This window comes from Carassius gibelio, chromosome B7 (assembly GCF_023724105.1).
Source record: "Carassius gibelio isolate Cgi1373 ecotype wild population from Czech Republic chromosome B7, carGib1.2-hapl.c, whole genome shotgun sequence".
In the NCBI taxonomy this organism is placed as follows: Eukaryota; Metazoa; Chordata; class Actinopteri; order Cypriniformes; family Cyprinidae; genus Carassius; species Carassius gibelio.
In genome coordinates this window covers 10,668,753-10,687,219 of record NC_068402.1, presented here as the reverse complement: position 1 = coordinate 10,687,219, position 18,467 = coordinate 10,668,753, and the positions used below count along the sequence as shown (strand labels likewise).

At 36.3% G+C, this 18,467-nt stretch overlaps 2 protein-coding genes across 3 annotated transcripts; one reads left to right on the top strand and one right to left on the bottom strand.

Annotated features, from left to right (window-relative positions):
• Positions 1-475: 475 nt before the first annotated feature.
• On the top strand, positions 476-10,454 carry mmp14a (matrix metallopeptidase 14a (membrane-inserted)). Its single transcript, XM_052561716.1, has 10 exons — positions 476-963; positions 5,628-5,776; positions 6,240-6,362; positions 6,706-7,013; positions 7,132-7,293; positions 7,861-8,003; positions 8,089-8,227; positions 8,321-8,471; positions 8,636-8,751; positions 8,900-10,454. Exons 1-10 carry the CDS (start codon positions 877-879, stop codon positions 9,229-9,231), a joined length of 1,710 nt encoding a protein of 569 aa, XP_052417676.1. The 5' UTR covers positions 476-876; the 3' UTR covers positions 9,232-10,454.
• A 5,575-nt stretch (positions 10,455-16,029) lies between these two features.
• On the bottom strand, positions 16,030-18,460 carry mrpl52 (mitochondrial ribosomal protein L52). Of its 2 annotated transcripts, XM_052562359.1 has the most exons (6): positions 18,273-18,460; positions 18,004-18,164; positions 17,696-17,765; positions 16,524-16,591; positions 16,296-16,360; positions 16,030-16,193 (listed from the first exon to the last, which is right to left on the bottom strand). In XM_052562359.1, exons 2-6 carry the CDS (start codon positions 18,035-18,037, stop codon positions 16,050-16,052), a joined length of 381 nt encoding a protein of 126 aa, XP_052418319.1. In that variant the 5' UTR covers positions 18,038-18,164; positions 18,273-18,460; the 3' UTR covers positions 16,030-16,049. The 2 variants fall into 2 exon arrangements, with proteins under 2 accessions (XP_052418319.1, XP_052418320.1); XM_052562360.1 differs by lacking the exons at positions 18,004-18,164; positions 18,273-18,460 and adding an exon at positions 17,853-17,898.
• Positions 18,461-18,467: the final 7 nt, after the last annotated feature.

Sequence of the window (18,467 nt, the reverse complement as noted above, 5' to 3'; positions counted from 1 at the left end):
TAATGCGTATTTGAGATGCAAACCGTTTAAAACAATTCAGTTCGATTTGGTGAACTGAATGATTCGTTTGCGAACCGGATATCCAGACTGCTTTGTTTTGAACTCTCTCTGACAACAGACACGGAAGAGAAGACAAATGCTGAATAAAGTCGTTGTTTTTGCTATTTTTGGACCAAAATGTATTTTCGATGCTTCAATAAATTCTAACTGACCCTCTGATGTCACATGGACTACTCTGATGATGTTTTTCTTACCTTTCTGGACATGGACAGTATACCGTACACACAGTTTCAATGGAGGGACTAAGAGCTCTCGGACTAAATCTAAAATATCTTAAACTGTGTTCCAAAGATAAACGGTGGTCTTACAGGTTTGGAACAACATGAGGGTAAGTTATTAATTACAAAATTTTGCTATCTGGGTGAACTAACCCTTTAAAACTCAAACTCCGCCTGAAAGTCTGGCCGGGCTCGATACTCCTCCCAGTGTGCACAGACAGATCGTAAAAGAACCACGTCTCCAAAGCCGTTTGTGGAGAGAGAAAGATCAGCGAACAAAAGAAAACGCAAGATGAGAATATAGAGCAAAACTAAGACACATATATTTCACCTCTGAAAATAGTTTTCTCTTTTTGGGATCCCTTTTTAATTTTTGACCATTCGTTAATAATGATTATTCATACTCCATAGGTTAGGCAGAAGTCAGTTATTGTTATTCTTTTGTACTTTTTGAGTTTTAAGGAAACATTTTCACTATTGGAATGGTCTGAGTCAGGAGAATCTGCTGGAGAAACTTAAACGAGAAATCTGTAAGAACGGTGCCTAGAGCATTTTTTTGTGTCCTTCAGTGTTTTTCAGTAGTCTCGCGCATTAAGGAATGTTAGCGCAACTCCAACCATTACTCGCCCTCACCAGCATATTTCTGGTGCAAAGTGGGAGCAGTGACAAAGAAGTCAGACCAGAGGTAATTCAACATCCACTGTTTTTACAGTATTGTGTGCGTGTGTGTGTGTGTGTGTGTGTGTTTCTTTCCACTGTCTGTCTGCATTGCTGGACACAGATGCGCTCAGATGTTTCCGCGTATCAGGATTTCCTTCATGAAGTGTATTCGTGTATCTCATAATTCAGTGCTGAATACAGATGAGAAGAGCTGTGTCTATCCAGACCCCTAAATATCAGGTTAAAACAAAAAATGAGTGAGTCAGAGGCTCCAGGACTCCTATTTAGCTAGACAGGGTTAGTTATTAAAGTGGCGCAAGTCTAGTTTTGTGGTGTCTGTCCTGCATTTTTAGGTTCTTGTGTTTCTTTTGTTATATCCTTTGACTGAAAAACGGGTAAGTTGATATATTAGTAGCTTTATCAGTTTGTTTATACACCCAGAGGCATCCTAATGTCTGCTTCAGAAATAGGCCTGTTAGACACATAACTGTGAGTGGGAGAGAACGACTGACTGTTTTTCAGGACGTTTTGGCGTCTCTGTTACAGATGTGAGCCAGGAAATCTGAATGGCCTAAAATAAAGAAAACAAGATCACAGCAAGGATTTAAGACATTTTAATAACTGTCTCTAGTCATATCCCTTCATTCCTTACTCTCGCACTCCTTCACATTTCTGAGATGGTTGAGACATGTACCCAAGGATAGTATGGAAAAAATTCAGCTCTGCAGATTCCACCAAAGTTTTCCAAGATGATTACAGTCTCCTCATGTGAGGGTCGCGTGATCGAAGATAAAGGTTGCACAAAGGGTTTAATCACAGATGCCAAGTGCAAGTGCAACTGCTGTTACTCTTCAGACTTTTGGTTTACCTTTAACACAATATAATATGCTTTTACCATAATGTGTATGTACAAACATTTTCCCCAAGCATTTTTTTTTTCATTTGTTTCAGGAACGAATTAACTAAATGCATTAGGCCTACATTAGGTATATTATGACTTTTCCAGGAATTGCTAGGGTTTAACAATCCCTCAGACAACAGCCCTGCACTTTTGCTGTTGTTACAGGTGCTGTTGTTTTGAATTCTGTACTTTAAAAAAAAGTAAGAAAGAAATTCAGTTTGATTCCTTATGGAAAACAGCTGGGTATTGCCCCCCTCTCCAGGCCATAGACGAGAGATGATGTATTTCTTTAAGTAGTATTACAGATGCAAAGCATCTGCTGAAACTCTGCTGAATCTTTCAGACCTTCATCAGCTGAAGCTTAATATGGATAAAAATAACTTTAGATGTTTAATAAGATATAAAACAATTAAGCTCAAACAACAAAATCTCTCTTTTTTATAATTGTATAAATAAATATTTCTTTGGAAAAATGATGCAGTTCTGCACTATGATTATGTGAATTAAATATGGATGATAATCTTGTGCATCTGTAACTGCTGGAATTAGGCAATTCACTTCTGCTAATTGGTAATACATTTTTGCTGTGTTCTTAGATTAATAGCAATTGAGAGAACTGAAGTTTTTATGATTTTTGTAGATATGAGAAGTATTATGCTGTATTAATATTAGTTAGTTTGCTCAGTTAAATGGGTCAGTGATCTGATCCTCCACATGAAGATGCAGAGTGAGACACGGGCACTAATGTCTAAAATTTTCAGTTTTTTCCATTGGCACAGACAAAGAGGAACTACTGACTCAGTCCTCCTGTCGTGCATTCAGACTCACCTCTGCCCTCCTTTTCTTCTTTTTCTTCTTTCTTTTCTTCTACCCTTTGTCTTTAGAATTCTAACTTTTAATCTCTAAAATCTAATTTTTTTCCCCTTCAACCTATTTTTTCTCTCTCTTTAGCCATAGTTTGCTCTTTTCTTCCCCTTTCTAATACCTCAGGAGCAGCAGATCAGCTGTTAAAATCATAAACTCAGCTTTTCCCCCGTAAGCGTGGAAAGTTTGACAGCAATGCTTTCTGTAGAGAAACTATAAGAATCAGGGATCAGGATAGTTGTGGCCTTGTGGGCTGTGCACAGTTTAGTGTAATGTTAAAACTGCACACAGCCTACCAGAAAAACAACATGCTCCACTTTCCCAAAATGGAATGTGTTTTCCCATGTTGCAACACCATAAAATGATGAAATTGTTTTTCAGAAACAGCCATCTCAGGAAGCACATAAACTTCTTTACTCCATTAGTTTTAAAGGATAGCGGATTTATATTTTTAATGTAGCATTTGTTAGCCTTGCTGGCATGTGATGTCATAGCGTGTGCTTACACTTAACCTCACATCTTCTGAACCTGCCAGTCATTATCCTGTGTGAGTTAATGGTTACTGTTAAAATCTGTTCCCAGACCTGTGCATGATGGCAGCGTCTGTCTTGATTATGACATAAAGGCTACCTGTCTGCATGGTAATAGCTGATGCATGGCCACACAGTGACTCGCTCTTCCTCAGTCAGGGGAACGTTCTAAATAGAACCTTTGACGGCAACCGCTGGGAGTTCCAGGCCAGCAGAGCATGCTGGGATTGCTGGCAGCATTAAGAGAAGACCTGGGGCTTTTCGGGAGGGAGAAGAGTGGCCTTCAGAGGGAATAAGAGAGAGAGAGAGAGAAAAACGTTTTCAGTGTTTTTACAAAAAACGGGGTGCGTCACCACAGTGGAGCCACCAAACACAGAAAGCACTCATACAAAAAATGAGGAATTAAATCACAGACTGAGAGAAAGAAAAATGGAGCAAAGGGTGACCAGGTTAACACTACACTTTCGTGTTATCCCAATCTAGACTTCCTCGACCGATATGGCAAGTGTTGACATGTCTCAGTGGAAACTCTGAAGTTGCTCTCTGGATACATTTCCTAATCAGTTCTGTATATATAATATGCTAAAGTATATATTAAGGCAGCTACACAGTTCTTGTGCAGCAAATTTTCAATTAGTAACAATCAATTGAAATTACAATAAATTGATCTAACATTTTGGTATGCATATATTCTGACAGTTTATAGGACACTTAAAATGTGAAGTGAACTACAGTATGCTGTCTTTGATTAACATAGTTAAAACATACTTAACATAACATACAAACTTTGCTGTCAAGAGATATCCGGAATATAGTTGTAGAAAGTGATAAATCAATCTCAACACTGACAACAATTCAGGGGATTTCTGTTTTTATGTAGTTTCAAGCGATTCACATTTCTCAGTATTTGTGACTCAGAAGGTACTTGAAAGTACGTATTTGTAGTTTCTCTGCCATCATGGTCTTCCTTCTTTTTCTCTCTTGCCTGTTCAGAAGAAAGAAAGAAAGAGAAAGAAAGAAAGAAAAAAGAAAGAAAGAAAAGAAGGGAGGCAGTCTGAGGTCACAAGGATTACTGAAAACTGCTTGTAATTTTTGCTGACACTCTTTGTGGTTGGAATGGAGACACTGGCTGTCTGATCCTTAAAATGAGACTTTTACCGCTGAGTCTAAAAGACAGTCACTCCTAAACATGTAACTTTTGTGTAAACAGCCCAGATAAGCCCATTAGGTTACAGCTATAGCTATAATCAGGGCCATAACTACCAAAGACATGAAGAGGACACATCCCTCTAGTATTCAGAATAATGATTTGTGGGTTTTAAATAAATGATTATTAATATATATATATTATTATATATATTATTTGTTTTTGTTGCAAATGGACATAGTACTTAAGAAAGACTATAAACCAAACATGTTTCTTTAAATTTAAGTTTATCAGCAAAGCTTACAAAAAACAACACGTGAAACACATTAAGGCCTTTGTTGCTACATAATTACATTACCATTGTCGTCTGACTAGTTGTACATTTTGAGATATATTTAGATTTTATGTGTTTCATTTTTTGTTAGTGTTCCTTTTTTGGTCTCTATATAAATAGAAATGTAATATATTTAATATAAACTTGTACAACTGTATAACCTATGTATATATATATATATATATATATATATATATATATATATATATATATTCTTTGACGTATATAGATACAGTATATTAAATAATATGTAGTAATAGGTTCTTTGAAACCAAGATAGGCTTTGTCAGGTTTAGTGAAATTCTAGTGACTTTTCTTCAGCAAATATACCCCTAAAATTATAACTAGGTTGGAAACACACATACATCCTTAAAGTTAAATTAGGGTCATAAAGTCTCAGACACACAGTTACTCACAGTTACAGCACACACTCCACAGTTAAAGCCTTTAAGATTCTCAAGCATCCACACACAGTCTCTCACCCACAAAAGTTTAACCAGGTCATAAGCACACACACACACACACACACACACACACACACACACACACTAACACACATCTTTGTGTTTGCACTGTGGTTCATCACTCATGTTTGTGGACTTTGGCAGGTTTGTGTACAATTAAATTTTATAAATTCAGACAGCATGTCATGTGGATGTGGTGCTGCACTGAGACATTTGGAACAGTGAGTACACCCACAACATTCAGCCCAAGCTTTAATTCGTTGAGGTCACCTTAAAAGCAGTGACACCTGCACTGTTTCATGCTCTGACACAAGTGATGTTTTCCAGAGAAACTTTTTTCTGTGTCTCTGCACTATATCACTTTATTGTTGAGTTTGGTTGATTACAATGATAAAAAGGTATTGTAGTGTAGCTGCATGTGTGCTAATGCGACGTTCATCCTCTCTCAGGCATGGCTCCAGCAGTATGGGTATCTTCCTCCTGGCGATGTTCGGGCTCAGGCAATCCGCTCTCCTAAATCCATCACCACTGCGATATCCACCATGCAGAAGTTCTATGGCCTCACTGTCACTGGCACTATGGATCCAGCTACTCTCTCGTAAGTCTAGCCCAATCTATCTCATACATTTATTTTTAGTTAATTATAACTGTTTTAAAATAATGTGCAATGCGTAACTCAATAGTTATATTATGTATGTCTTTAAACACAAATGGATGGAGTATGACCTGATAGAGCTAAAGGTATAGTTCACCCCAAAATAAAAATGACATCATTATTTTCTCACCCTCATGTCATCCCAGACCCAGAATTTGTTTAATTAAACATGAGAGGTTTAAAAAAAGTAATAGGTTCAATAAAAAGAAATGACATTATTGGTGCTCACTAAGCTTCCATGTATACCAAATGTGTATGTTTATTTAGATGTAAAGAATAAATGGACAGAATTTATATTTTTGGGTGGACTTACCTTTTAAATATTTGATTTGCAACTGTTTTCTTAGGTGACTGAGTCAAATATTCTTGAGTGACTTTATGTCTTACATTAACATGACGTTGTCAGGGCCATGCAGCGGCCAAGGTGTGGAGTTCCAGATAAATTTGGCTCTGAACTGAAGAGCAATCTACGAAAGAAGCGCTATGTTATCCAGGGCCTAAAATGGGAAAAAAAAGAAATCACTTTCAGGTATGGAACTCTATTTGACAAACTAAGGAGAATATTAATAATACATTTAATGCATATACTGTTGCCCTCTATACACCTGCCATTAACACTTGTACATAAACGGTAACTGGATACACTTTAGCTGGATTACAATTTACACATTGCATTACAATCCTTATTTAAACACTCAAAACACATAAATAATGTTAAGCATCTTAACTACATTAATCTGGTTCTTCTTTTACAAAAGTGGAACAAGTTATCAGATTATAGGGACATATATATTTTTAAAACTGTTAGTTTCACTTCCTTTCCTAAAAACACACACACACTTAGCAAATAAGCCCAAATGTTTTCTTCTCAGTATCCAGAACTACACTCCTAAAGTGGGTGAACAAGCCACACATGAGGCCATCAGGAAAGCCTTCAAGATCTGGGAAGCTGTGACGCCACTCAAGTTCCGTGAAATCCCATACAGTCAAATCAATGGCAAGGTGGATAAGTTTGCAGATATCATGCTTTACTTTGCGGAAGGCTTTCACGGAGACAGCACTCCATTTGACGGTGAGGGAGGTTTCTTGGCCCACGCGTACTTCCCTGGTCAGGGTATTGGAGGTGATACCCATTTTGACGCGGCAGAACCTTGGACAACAGGCAACGTTGACCAGGGAGGTGAGCAAAGAATAAGAGAATGTGGAAATGTATCTGTCAGCAAAGCAAACTTCAGGCTGGGCTTGTAAATTCAGTGATTATTTATATTAAGAGCATTGTTGTTCTGCCTTTCTTTTAGGCAATGATGTGTTCCTGGTGGCAGTGCATGAATTAGGTCATGCTCTGGGTTTGGAACACTCAGGCGATCCGTCTGCCATCATGGCTCCGTTTTACCAGTGGATGGACACTGAGAACTTTGTGCTGCCTGATGATGACAGAAGGGGGATCCAGCAAATATACGGTAGTCAGTTACATTGCATAAATGCATTTAGTTTCATTTATTTATTATTATGTTCATTTCACGAGCCAAGTCATTTAGAAAAATGTGAAAGTGTATAAATTAATTCAAAAGAATAGCCAACATAAAATAATGTGTAATGTGTAATAAATTATTAAATTGCTAAAACAATTGTAGATGTCTAAATCATTTACAGTTAAGTCAGTATTTTTTTGTGAAGACATTTAAACAATGATACTACAGATGCAACAAATACATATTATAAATAATATCTGTTGATATCTGTTTCTGTCTTTGAAAATCTTTGAGTATTTTAAACAAATGTTGAATTAAAAGAATGCATTATTCAAAATATAGTACATTTATGAATACCTGCAAATAATCTACTGCAATCAGTACTCTCCAGTGTTTAGTATTTATGTATTTTTTATAAATGTATATTTGAATTATTTTCATTTTAATTTTAGATCAATTTGTATACTTTTGTATGTTTGGGAATTTTTATTAGTTTATTTTTATGTGTATAAGTAGTTAGTTATTTTATTTATGCTCACCTGTGTGATTCAACAGGCGCTGGCTCTGCTGAGGTGCCCCATCCTCCGGCCCCCCGGCCCCCTACCCGCAGGCCAGACCGGCCTTCCTTTGGCCCTGACATATGTGAGGGACACTTCGACACCATCGCTTTTCTCCGGGAAGAGATATTCGTCTTCAAGGTACAGCTGCATGCAAATTAAGTTTGTGTGTACATACCATTATGTTTTGTGTGTTTTTAACATCGACACCCTCTCTACTCCACAGGAAAAGTGGTTCTGGAGAATGCGTGATGGTAAACCTCAGCAGGGTTATCCCATGCCCATCGGACATTTCTGGAAGGGACTGCCTCCCTCAATCAACGCAGCCTATGAACGATCTGATGGAAAGTTTGTTTTCTTCAAAGGTGCGTCCATCTTTTTTTCACCTCTCATTGCATTTCTGGTTTTGATAAGTGTCACAAATTACAATAAAGCTTATTTTTCTGTCCTCTATATAGGTGATAAGTACTGGGTGTTCAATGAGGCCAAAATGGAGGAAGGTTATCCAAAGACTTTCAAGGAGCTTGGCACAGGCCTACCAAGAGACAAGCTGGATGCTGCTGTTTTCTACACACCCACTGGCAACACCTACTTCTTTAGAGGAACCAAGTACGTTTCCAGTGTTTCTCACCATGTCTCATTCAGTGTAATTATAACTCCAATGATTTTGAGTCATATGGTAAAAAACTGCTTCCTCTTCTTTTTTGTGAACCTCTACCTTTTCTTTTATTTTCATCATTTTTCATACATGGCATTCTTTTCTCTTTTCTCAGATATTACCGTTTCAATGAGAAAAGCAGATCTGTGGATTCAGATTACCCTAAACCCATCAGTGTATGGCAAGGAGTACCAGATAACATCAAAGGGGCCTTCATGAGCGGAGATGGAGGTACAGCAGCATTTGTTCTTCTGTTTTCTTCCTGTGGGTTCTTCACCAGAACCCAAACTATTTGTTTATAAAGAACTTATATACCATTTTAGAGGTTTAGAAATTTAGAGTCACTTTTACTGAATCAACTTCTTCCACGTTTTTTCAGCCCACACTTATTTCTACAAAGCCAATAAGTACTGGAAGTTTAACAACCAGCAGCTGAAGGTGGAGCCAGGCTACCCCAAATCGGTCCTGACTGACTGGATGGGCTGTGAAGGAGAAGAGCCCAAGAAGAGGCTTGGCACAGATGAGGAAGTGCTCATAATTGAAGTGGACGAGTCAGAAGGCGGAGCCATGGGAGGAGCCGCAACCATTGTCATCCCTCTCTTTCTTCTGGCCTGTGTGCTTCTCACTTTAGGGGCTCTGCTGTTCTTCCGGCGCTACGGCACCCCTCGACGCCTCCTCTACTGTCACCGCTCTCTGCTCGACAAGGTTTAGAGACAAACACGAAAGGCAGGGAAGAGACAAGAAAGAGGGATACAAGTAGATGGCGTTTGGAAAGATTTTGAATGGAAAAATGTTATTAGGATCAAGTGAAAATGAATGTCAGACTGTAAAGGTGTGCAAGCAGGGAGAGATGAAAAAGTAAAGGATGTGTATCGTATGCTTTTCTATTTACATGTACTTCTCTGCCATTAATAAAAAAAAAATCCAAAATGGAGTGGGAGATAAGAGAGACCGACAAGAGCCCCCATCCATCTCTTACATGGTTACGGTTTATCAGTGAAATGCACTTTTGTTCCTTCAGCCTTCTTTTCAGTATATAATCCCTCCTTTTTCCTCTCTGAAAATCTCCCTCCCCAGAACCCAACTTGACTCCAGCCGGGCGGCTGTTTGATTGAAATGTTCTATATTCTAAATGATCTCACTTATGATGCATTAACGCAGATTTAGCTTTTTTTTTTACATTACTGATCAAGTGAAAACCTCCTGCACCCCATTACGTGCCTTTGCCATTGAATTAATAGTATGGAAGGACTATTATAATTGACCTTCCTTGCACCTTTTATTCACCTAAGATATTTGCACAAAGTACGGCTCGACTATAGAGACCTGCTGTACGTGAAAGGTCAAAGGTTACAGGTCAAAGTTCAGGGAGAGAGAAGCCGAGCAGCTTCTGGAGTTGGCCAGTTTGAAATACCCCTATAGAGCAGAGCTGACAATCCATTTCAACTCAAAATACTATTGTTATTGTAATGTGTTCGGTACATTTTACTATGATTAACTATGTCATTAATGATTTCCGTTGTTATTATAACTATGGTTATTGTTATTATTGTTCTCCATGTGTAGTCTTACCTATTTTAAATTGTCATTTCAAGTCCTGCTGGACACAGGCAGAATGTGACTTATTACAAATTAGCTTCCGATCTTTTAATGTCAGTATTAAGGTTGGAAAAATCCAGTTTCTATAATAAGGTGATATTTTCTAGCTCTCCACCTGGCAGAAACAAATGGAGATTTATTTATGAACAGTAATGGTGCTATGGGTTTTCTCTCTACAGACATCAGTATTAGACATTTCTGAGGTAATTTTAACAATGATAATGGTAATGATATTTATAATGATAATGATATAGAGTAAATGTAAAGGAATTACTTTTTTTCATACTTTTTGTACCTGGAAATGAAAATGAAATAAAGTTCATTTTTAAAAATTATTTTCTCTCTTTTCTGGACCTTAAAAATACATTTTCACATTAGTATAAAATCAACTCACATACACTTTTTACTTTTGCTTTTCTGCTGAAAGTTCAGTTTTTATTTATTGATGTTTTTAATTTATATATTATTAACATCTTATTTTAAATCAACATTCAAGATAAATATATTGCTTATATACAATAGCTCAATGGACACCTAAGTTATAAAGAAAAAAATAGGTACTGTCCCAAAGAACATTGTTATGTGAAACTGTATATGAGATTTGAGGACCAAAACTTACAGTTCATGTATGTAAATATATCAATATAGTAATTAATGTATAGATGTTATTATGCTTGTTATAGAAAACTGATGAGTGTCTTTATGTGTTCTCGTATTTGGGAAAAACAAGAGACCGGAGACAGTTGACTGTACTTTCTAGTGAAGGAGGAGCATTTGCTTCTCTTCAAAGTATCCTAAAACTGTTCCAGCTGACAGAGTCAGAAAAAACAGCGCTCTGCCATTTCCGCCTCCCTCCCGTCTTCCCCCTCCTCATTTCTCCACACAGCAAAATTGTTCTCTTTTATGATGCTTTTAAATGAACGGCCCACCACAAACATCTCTGAGCTGTTTTTTTTCTGTCCCCTCCCTTTCCAATCTCTTTCTCTTTCTCCCCCATCTTTGAATCCCCGTTCGCTGTGTTGCTCTTTGTAAGATTTTTAATAGGTACAGTGGTGAGCATGTATTAATCTGATACAAAATTGACAGTTCAGCATAATGATGACATGAATGGACTTGTCAAATTACCGATGATTACTCTGTATTTGTTGCTTTTGTTCTGTCTCTGGCACACTTTATCCTTCTGACAAAATGCCTGCAGAAAAAAAAAAAACCAAAGAAAAACATCCGTGTTTGATTTTCTGGAAATTGTGGCTGCCCTCATTAACTTGTTCAGCAAGTAGATTACTAAAACATGCATATATTAATTTACATATTAGATTTCTACTGAAACTGTGTCATCTCTGTTCATGGGATGGACAGATGAGCTGAGCACAGGACAGGAAGTCTGGCTCTGGTCATGGTGGTGTGAGAGAGCTCTGGCAGTCATGTTTGGTGAGATCTCGTGGGGTGGCCAGGGAAAAAGTACACAAACGCCCACATACACGCTGAGCTGGCGAACAGGACGTGGCCTGGACAGTCGCTTGCAATTCAGACTGTGTATATGTGTTTTTTGTAACCTACATTACTATAAACTTTACCACACACTGCTGACTGAGAGGTGAACAGAAGTCAAGAGAGGAGCAGAGGAGGGCAAGTTCAAACTTGTGTATATGGAAAAAATGGTAACCTCCAATTGTTACCTTAAGGACCTATTTCTACCCGATTCAACTCATTATTACATTTTTTTGTTTGTTTCATGTATTTAGGTTGATACGTTTTGTTTAAATTAAAGTCAGATTTCCAAGTAAGTAAGGTCTGAATCAGCAGCCACAGAATTATGTTGAAAAAAGTATATAGAAGGGCATGGTATTAACTCATACCCCTTGCATGTTTTTATATATATTTATATATTTTAAAAAAAAATTGTTTTTTTGAGGGGGGGGGGGTAATTTCATAATTATTCTTTTAATACAATGACAGTATACATTGGCCATATCTTCAGCTCTGAGCACTTTTGATTTTTATTAAAACTGAAAAAATGTAATACACTTTATTTCTTTTTTTGTTCTATGAAAGTCACATTAAAACTGGTTTAGAACGTTTTTTTTAACCATACTTTCATAATTTATTTGTGCTGCTTTACAATGGCCTATTTTTGAAGTTCTTTACCATGTCTTTTATGTATATATTTGACATGTCATCTTGAAACGTGGAAAGTCGTTATGAAATTATTTAGATGAACTAAAAACTATGAAGTCAAATTCACTTTTTATTGTATAAAAATAATTGAATAATTGAGAGCTATTTGTCCTTTAAATTATCACTGTTTTGACCTAATAATTTCTTTCTCTCTTTTTTTAATGAACCAAGAAAAAAAGAGTGTCATGACAAGAATGAGAAAAAAAGAGGCATAAGATATATGAAGAAAATAAAGTGAAATCAAGATAAATGTCACTTTTGAGCAGAATATTTTAAATTGTGTGTCATTTATAATCAACCAAAATCTTTCTATCTCTCCCTTAGACATACTTCTGAAGTGTGTATTGCTGTATCCAAACCCAAGGCCAAACACATAACCTTAGCGTTGTCATATCCTGTTAGGACCCACTCCAAGACACATACAGGCCCCCAGTCTGCCATCCTGACACACTTTTGCTTTTTTCCCTCTTTTTTCTGTATGCATGCTAAAGGACTGCACAGTCACCTCATCTTTCGTCCCTCCCCTCCCCTCCCCTCCCTATCCTCTGCTCTCTTTCTCCTCCTGCACTTCAAAAAAACATCTGGATCTCATTCTGTGGAAAACCAAAACAACATGAGGGAGCGAGAGATAGAGAAAGGCGGAGAAACGAACAAAGGAAAAAATCTGTTGGTGAAAATCAAACAATATGAAAAAGATCAGCATATAAAAACTCGCCTTGATTTGTGTCAGTGCCTGTTAACAATAGTATTTTCTGAATGACACAGACCAGGAGACAGAGATGGATAGGGTCAATAAAACTTAAAACTATAAAATATATGTAATCATAACTGTGGTTTTGAAGTATTCAGCGGTGTGAGAGAGATCTTGGGTTTCTGTTGTTTTTGTCAGCTTACATCTTAAACAAAACTTTCTCATAGTGCTGACAAAAATGGTTGAATCTGATCCAGGGTCCAGTAAAACACCAGAGGAAAAAATCTGCAGTTCAGCAACTGGAGCCATAATTATGGAGAGAGGCTGCTGAAATCAGCAGGAAGACCTGTGTGTGTGTGTGTGTGTGTGTGTGTGTGTGTGTCTGGAAGAGAGAGAGAGAAAGAGAGAGAGATCTGATGTTTCCAACACATGTAGATTATATTATGCCGTATTTCTCTATTATATTACTTAGATGTATATTTTGCCTCTGTAAATCTAATACTTTATCTTATTTTATTTTATTTCTAACTTATATACTTACACCCATCCATTTTGCACTACATGCTTAAAACTTTTTATATATTTTTATTGTTACAATTACTATTATTTGTCTTACTGTTAATACATATGTGCACTTTGTAAGCAGCCCAGCTGCAACTGCTTTGGCAATACAGCTGTATAGTTTTTGTCATGCCAATAAAGCATACTTAAATTGAAACTGAATTGAGAGAGAGAGAGAGAGAGAGAGAGAGAGAGAGAGAGAGAGATCTCCTTTTATACTGAAGACCTAAGTACTAGAAAGAAGGCGAAGGTAAAGGCTACTGTTTAGAGAATATTAAGCCTAAAAATCCCTTATATTTCAGAGCCATACTGATTGATTTTCAAGATTCAGAGGTTCTCTGAAAAAAAAAATAGGAAAGTGAAATGGCATTTTGCGGCTAATATAAAGTAGAGTCACTATAGCAACACTCTTAATTACTTTCTCAGGCAGGAGATGGTATGGCAATAGTCTCATCTCGATGCTAGTCTGTACCTTGGAATCCATTTTATAACTGCAAGTCTGTCAAAGAAAACAACAACAGATGGCCACAGAAAGACTAGCAAAAAATAATACAATTAAAAATATGAACACGTGGAAGCTGAAAGAGGGGGAACATGTCCGTCTGGATTATGTGCAGGAACTTTTTATCCCTCGATGGGAGAGACAAGGTCAGAGACAAATGGCTGCCAGAAGATCAGCAGCACGAGCACGGATGGAGAAACACTGCAGCCCAGTGGAGTCACAGAAGATCGCATATTTTTTGACACGTTTTAACTGTAAAATGTAATGATACATTTCAACCCCTTTTGCCATATTAAGTGTATGTAATACATACAGATTCAGTTTACGTAAATACTTCTATATAGGCTATATATATAACATTTCCACAAAACAATATTAAGTGCACAACTTAATAACGAAAATGAAAAAATAAATGAAGAAATAAGCGTAATACAATGATTTCTGATTCAGAACAATGATGTGACAATGAAGACTAAAGTAATGGCTGCTGAAATTCATATATATTTCCACAACACAAATTATGGTTGACTTCTTTTGCCATTTAGTAGGCATATCACCCTGTAGCCCAAGACTACTCGCCCACTGAAGCTAAGCAGGGTTGAGCCTGGTGTGTACCTGGATGGGAGACCTATAGCCCTGGATTTCAGCCCAGGCTGACGGGCCTCAACTTTTTTACGCTCATAGGGCCGGGTTTTGGCCAATTTTCACATCATAGTTCAGGCGCGAGCTGGGCATCAGGCCTGTTTTAGGCTTCTCCTTATTTTATATTTAGACATCCATCAATTAGTATAGAATTTTTTTTTTTGGAAAAAGTAATTACCGTGAGGGGTACATAGTAAGGAGATCTGAATTGTTTACTAGTGTTTTCTGAGTCCATGTGGCAAGGATGAAGTTGCTGAACCTGACTTGACATCTCCTTAGATGTGCTTTTAGAGAAAAGTGCATCTTTACGGACTATGATTATAATGAAAGAGTTTTTATTTTCGATTTCTTTTATTAAGTGATTTAAAGCATTTTACAGATATATTTGTCATGTCTGTGAGGCATCTATTTGTGGAGTTTCGGTTCATTTTTGTGAAGGTCTCCTATTAAAGACCGAGACGGCAGAAAGCATGGGTGTGCATATTAGAGCTAATCACCATGTTTAGAATGAAACCATATTTAAAAACATAATATTATTCATTTCATATCATAAAATATAATTTTGTGTTACTACTGTAAAGGTATATTCAATTATTATTGGATCTTCTTCAATTCTTTCTGAATCTTTACTTATTTAAACGACTTTGGTTGTGGATGTTTTATATTAACATTTTAATGACAGCATACGTATTGAAATTTTTTTTTTTTTTCAAAATAAGCAGAAAATAGTACAAACTTTTCTAAAGTGATTGTTTTGAACAAGTATTAACTTAGACATTATATATAAAAATATTTATATATATATATATATATATATATATATATATATATAAAGAGCAATGATACATAAGTGCTATAACAAGTCACAGTTAGTTTTTTTTTTTTACTTGTGACTAATGATTTATTTTCACACAAAACCTGTTGCTCCATTAATGTATAATATTTTATGTCTGCAATTATACATTTGACGCACTGAACGGCACATTTTTTCACACAAACAATTGGATATAGCGCACTTCTATCTAGGTTTAACGTTTAAAAATTGTTTCCCTGCATTGTTTTATATTTGTTCTATAGATTTTATTTTAGGCAAGTCGTGATGATTTGAGAAGGCTAAGTTGATCAAACAGCTCACTGTCTGCCGCTGGCCTCTTGGTTGTTACTTTAAAAAATACAAAAACATATTTAACTAACAAAAATGCTCCAGACATTTTTGTTGACTTACAATAAGTCTTTACAGCTTTACAATAAAAACAGTTTTATTTTCTACCACTATGTATGTATTGTTATAGTGCGTTGGTGTGTTTAACAATAAAAACAGAAATCACACCCAATCTTTTTTGTGCTGAAGTATCTTTATTTTTTGTTCTTTAATAAATTTCCTTTAGGTTTTAGCAATAAGGATTTCACATGCTCTTCTTTCTGTTTCTCCTCTTCTTTCTTCTCCTGCCATCGCTTCATCCCTTCATCCACCTCTGCACTGAGATACACTGCTCTCCTCTAAAAGTACACACAAATGGAAACATGCGAAACATTTCAAGTGTTTTCTTTAAATGTTATACAAGCAGGAATAAAACAACAATCCAAAAACATAAGTCTTACAGCAAACTCTTCTCTTTGCTTTTGTCTGCGGATCTGCCCCTTCAATGGAGGTGCAGGCCTTCCATCTGAAAATCACATAATAATTTACACAAATCCTTGTCAGCAGATTTATATTCTCTTACAAAGATTCACTGCTGACAGTGTTTTGACAAATGCCGTATACAACGGACACATACAAAAGAACTGACAGCAAAACAAACTTTTAACAAAATATCAAATAAATTTCACCTGCGTATGACCAGTCAGGTAGGTCTGTTAATGGCCCATATTCTGATCCACTGCGTGCCAAACCATTTCTGCAGACAAACAGGGAGCATGACAATGAAGCATGTAAGAAAACAAAACAAAGGATTAACCATTGCTAATAAAAATGTACGCAAACGACCTGATTTATTCAGTATTAATTAAAATTGTATTCAAAACTGTATAAAGGTTTATTTAAACATTTCTCCATTGTATCACCAACATCCATATTTATCAACATCCCAATTAGGGTGACCAGACGTCCCCTTTTACTGATGACAGCAATGGTTTTTGGTTGTCCCTGTTTTATGGCATTTTAAAAAGTGCTCACAAATACAATGTAAATATAGAGTGTAGGGCTGACATTTGTGCAGTGATGTTACATACTAATTATGCATGTTAAATTATGCATTTTTTTTGTGTATACTACAAGAGGCATAAATGATTGCTTTGCACACAATATTAAATGTTCCTGAAACCTCCGCCGTCCGTAACTCCAATATGAATGATCAAATAAAAAAAAATAAAAAATAACTTATACAATTTGTAACTAAACAGTTACACTTGCAGAATTATATTTGCATTAGACACAAAATAGCCTAAAATGCTAAATAATTAGCCTAAATTAAGGCTAATAAAGATCCATTTCCAAAAGCATAAAGATAAAATAACTATAATTGTATACTTAAGTTTGTGAAAATAAAAATATTAGAAATGTTCTCAGTTAGAAAAGGTACAAATATTTGTAAATCACTGTTTTTTTTACCAAATGTTCTCAATATTATGGTTTTATTTTTGTAGTGTCATAATTTTGTTATAAATATATATGTTTGATTTTTGCAATAGTTACTATATTTTATTATCTGATTTTTTGTGAATTGTAGCAAAAACAGAGTGTCCATCTGATCCTCAAACATCATTATAGTTGTTAATTATAATATTAGTGTATGGAACCCACAGCAATTTAAAAACAAATGTATTGTCCAAGTTTTTTCATTTGTAGATAATCACAAGTAAGATCTCTACAGGTGAAATCACATGCGAGATCCACACACTAGGAAATGACCCCGGTTTTTATTTGATAAAAATCTGGTCACCTTAACCCAATCACATGTTTAAGAACAATTTGTTAATGTCAAACTGCAGAGGAAACTCACTCCAGTCTCCACTTCTTTCCTGCGAGGGTCACACACGACGATGAGAATGGGCGAATAGACTGCCTCGACACTGAAAATGATAAGCGAAACAAAAATGACCCATTAGGAAAAATTTACTGTTCACTTATCAGCTGTTACTTTATGACAGAGTACTAACACCATAGACGTTCATTAGCACGCTGGCTCATGGCTTGCTTTTACTACAAGAATAACGTTTAGACGCATTCCTCATAAACACAATGTATGTATTCCAACAAAGGTTCACAAAAGAAATATTCTGCTAAATATTGACTAATACATCGCCTCACCTGCGGTACAAAACGTCCTCAAGGATGCTGCCATTTTGGACTATAGCAAACTACGGCAAGCACGAGGTACAAAATAGAGCCTCTGCATTGGAGTACGGCGCCGTGACTTATTTCTACCAGTAGATGATGCTGCAGTAACATTAAATACAACACAGACTCACCTGTTGAAAAAACTGCACTTAGTTTATTTTTAGCCTTTCTAATCAAAACTTGATCTGAGGACAAAAGATAACAAACAAAAATAAAACAAAGGCGTTAGAACGTGTAACCTGAGAATTCTTGTGGCGCTTTTATGTAAACAAATGTGTCCTTGTGGTGTTCGAAATAGAACGTTGAATGAACTTTAGAATTTTTGTATTTAAAACCTGACTTGAGTGACTGACTGACGTGTTCTAATTCACTTAGCAGTTTTAAGATTAGAAAAGCTCTTTTAAAAACTCGACACAGAGGCGCCTCAGTCGGAA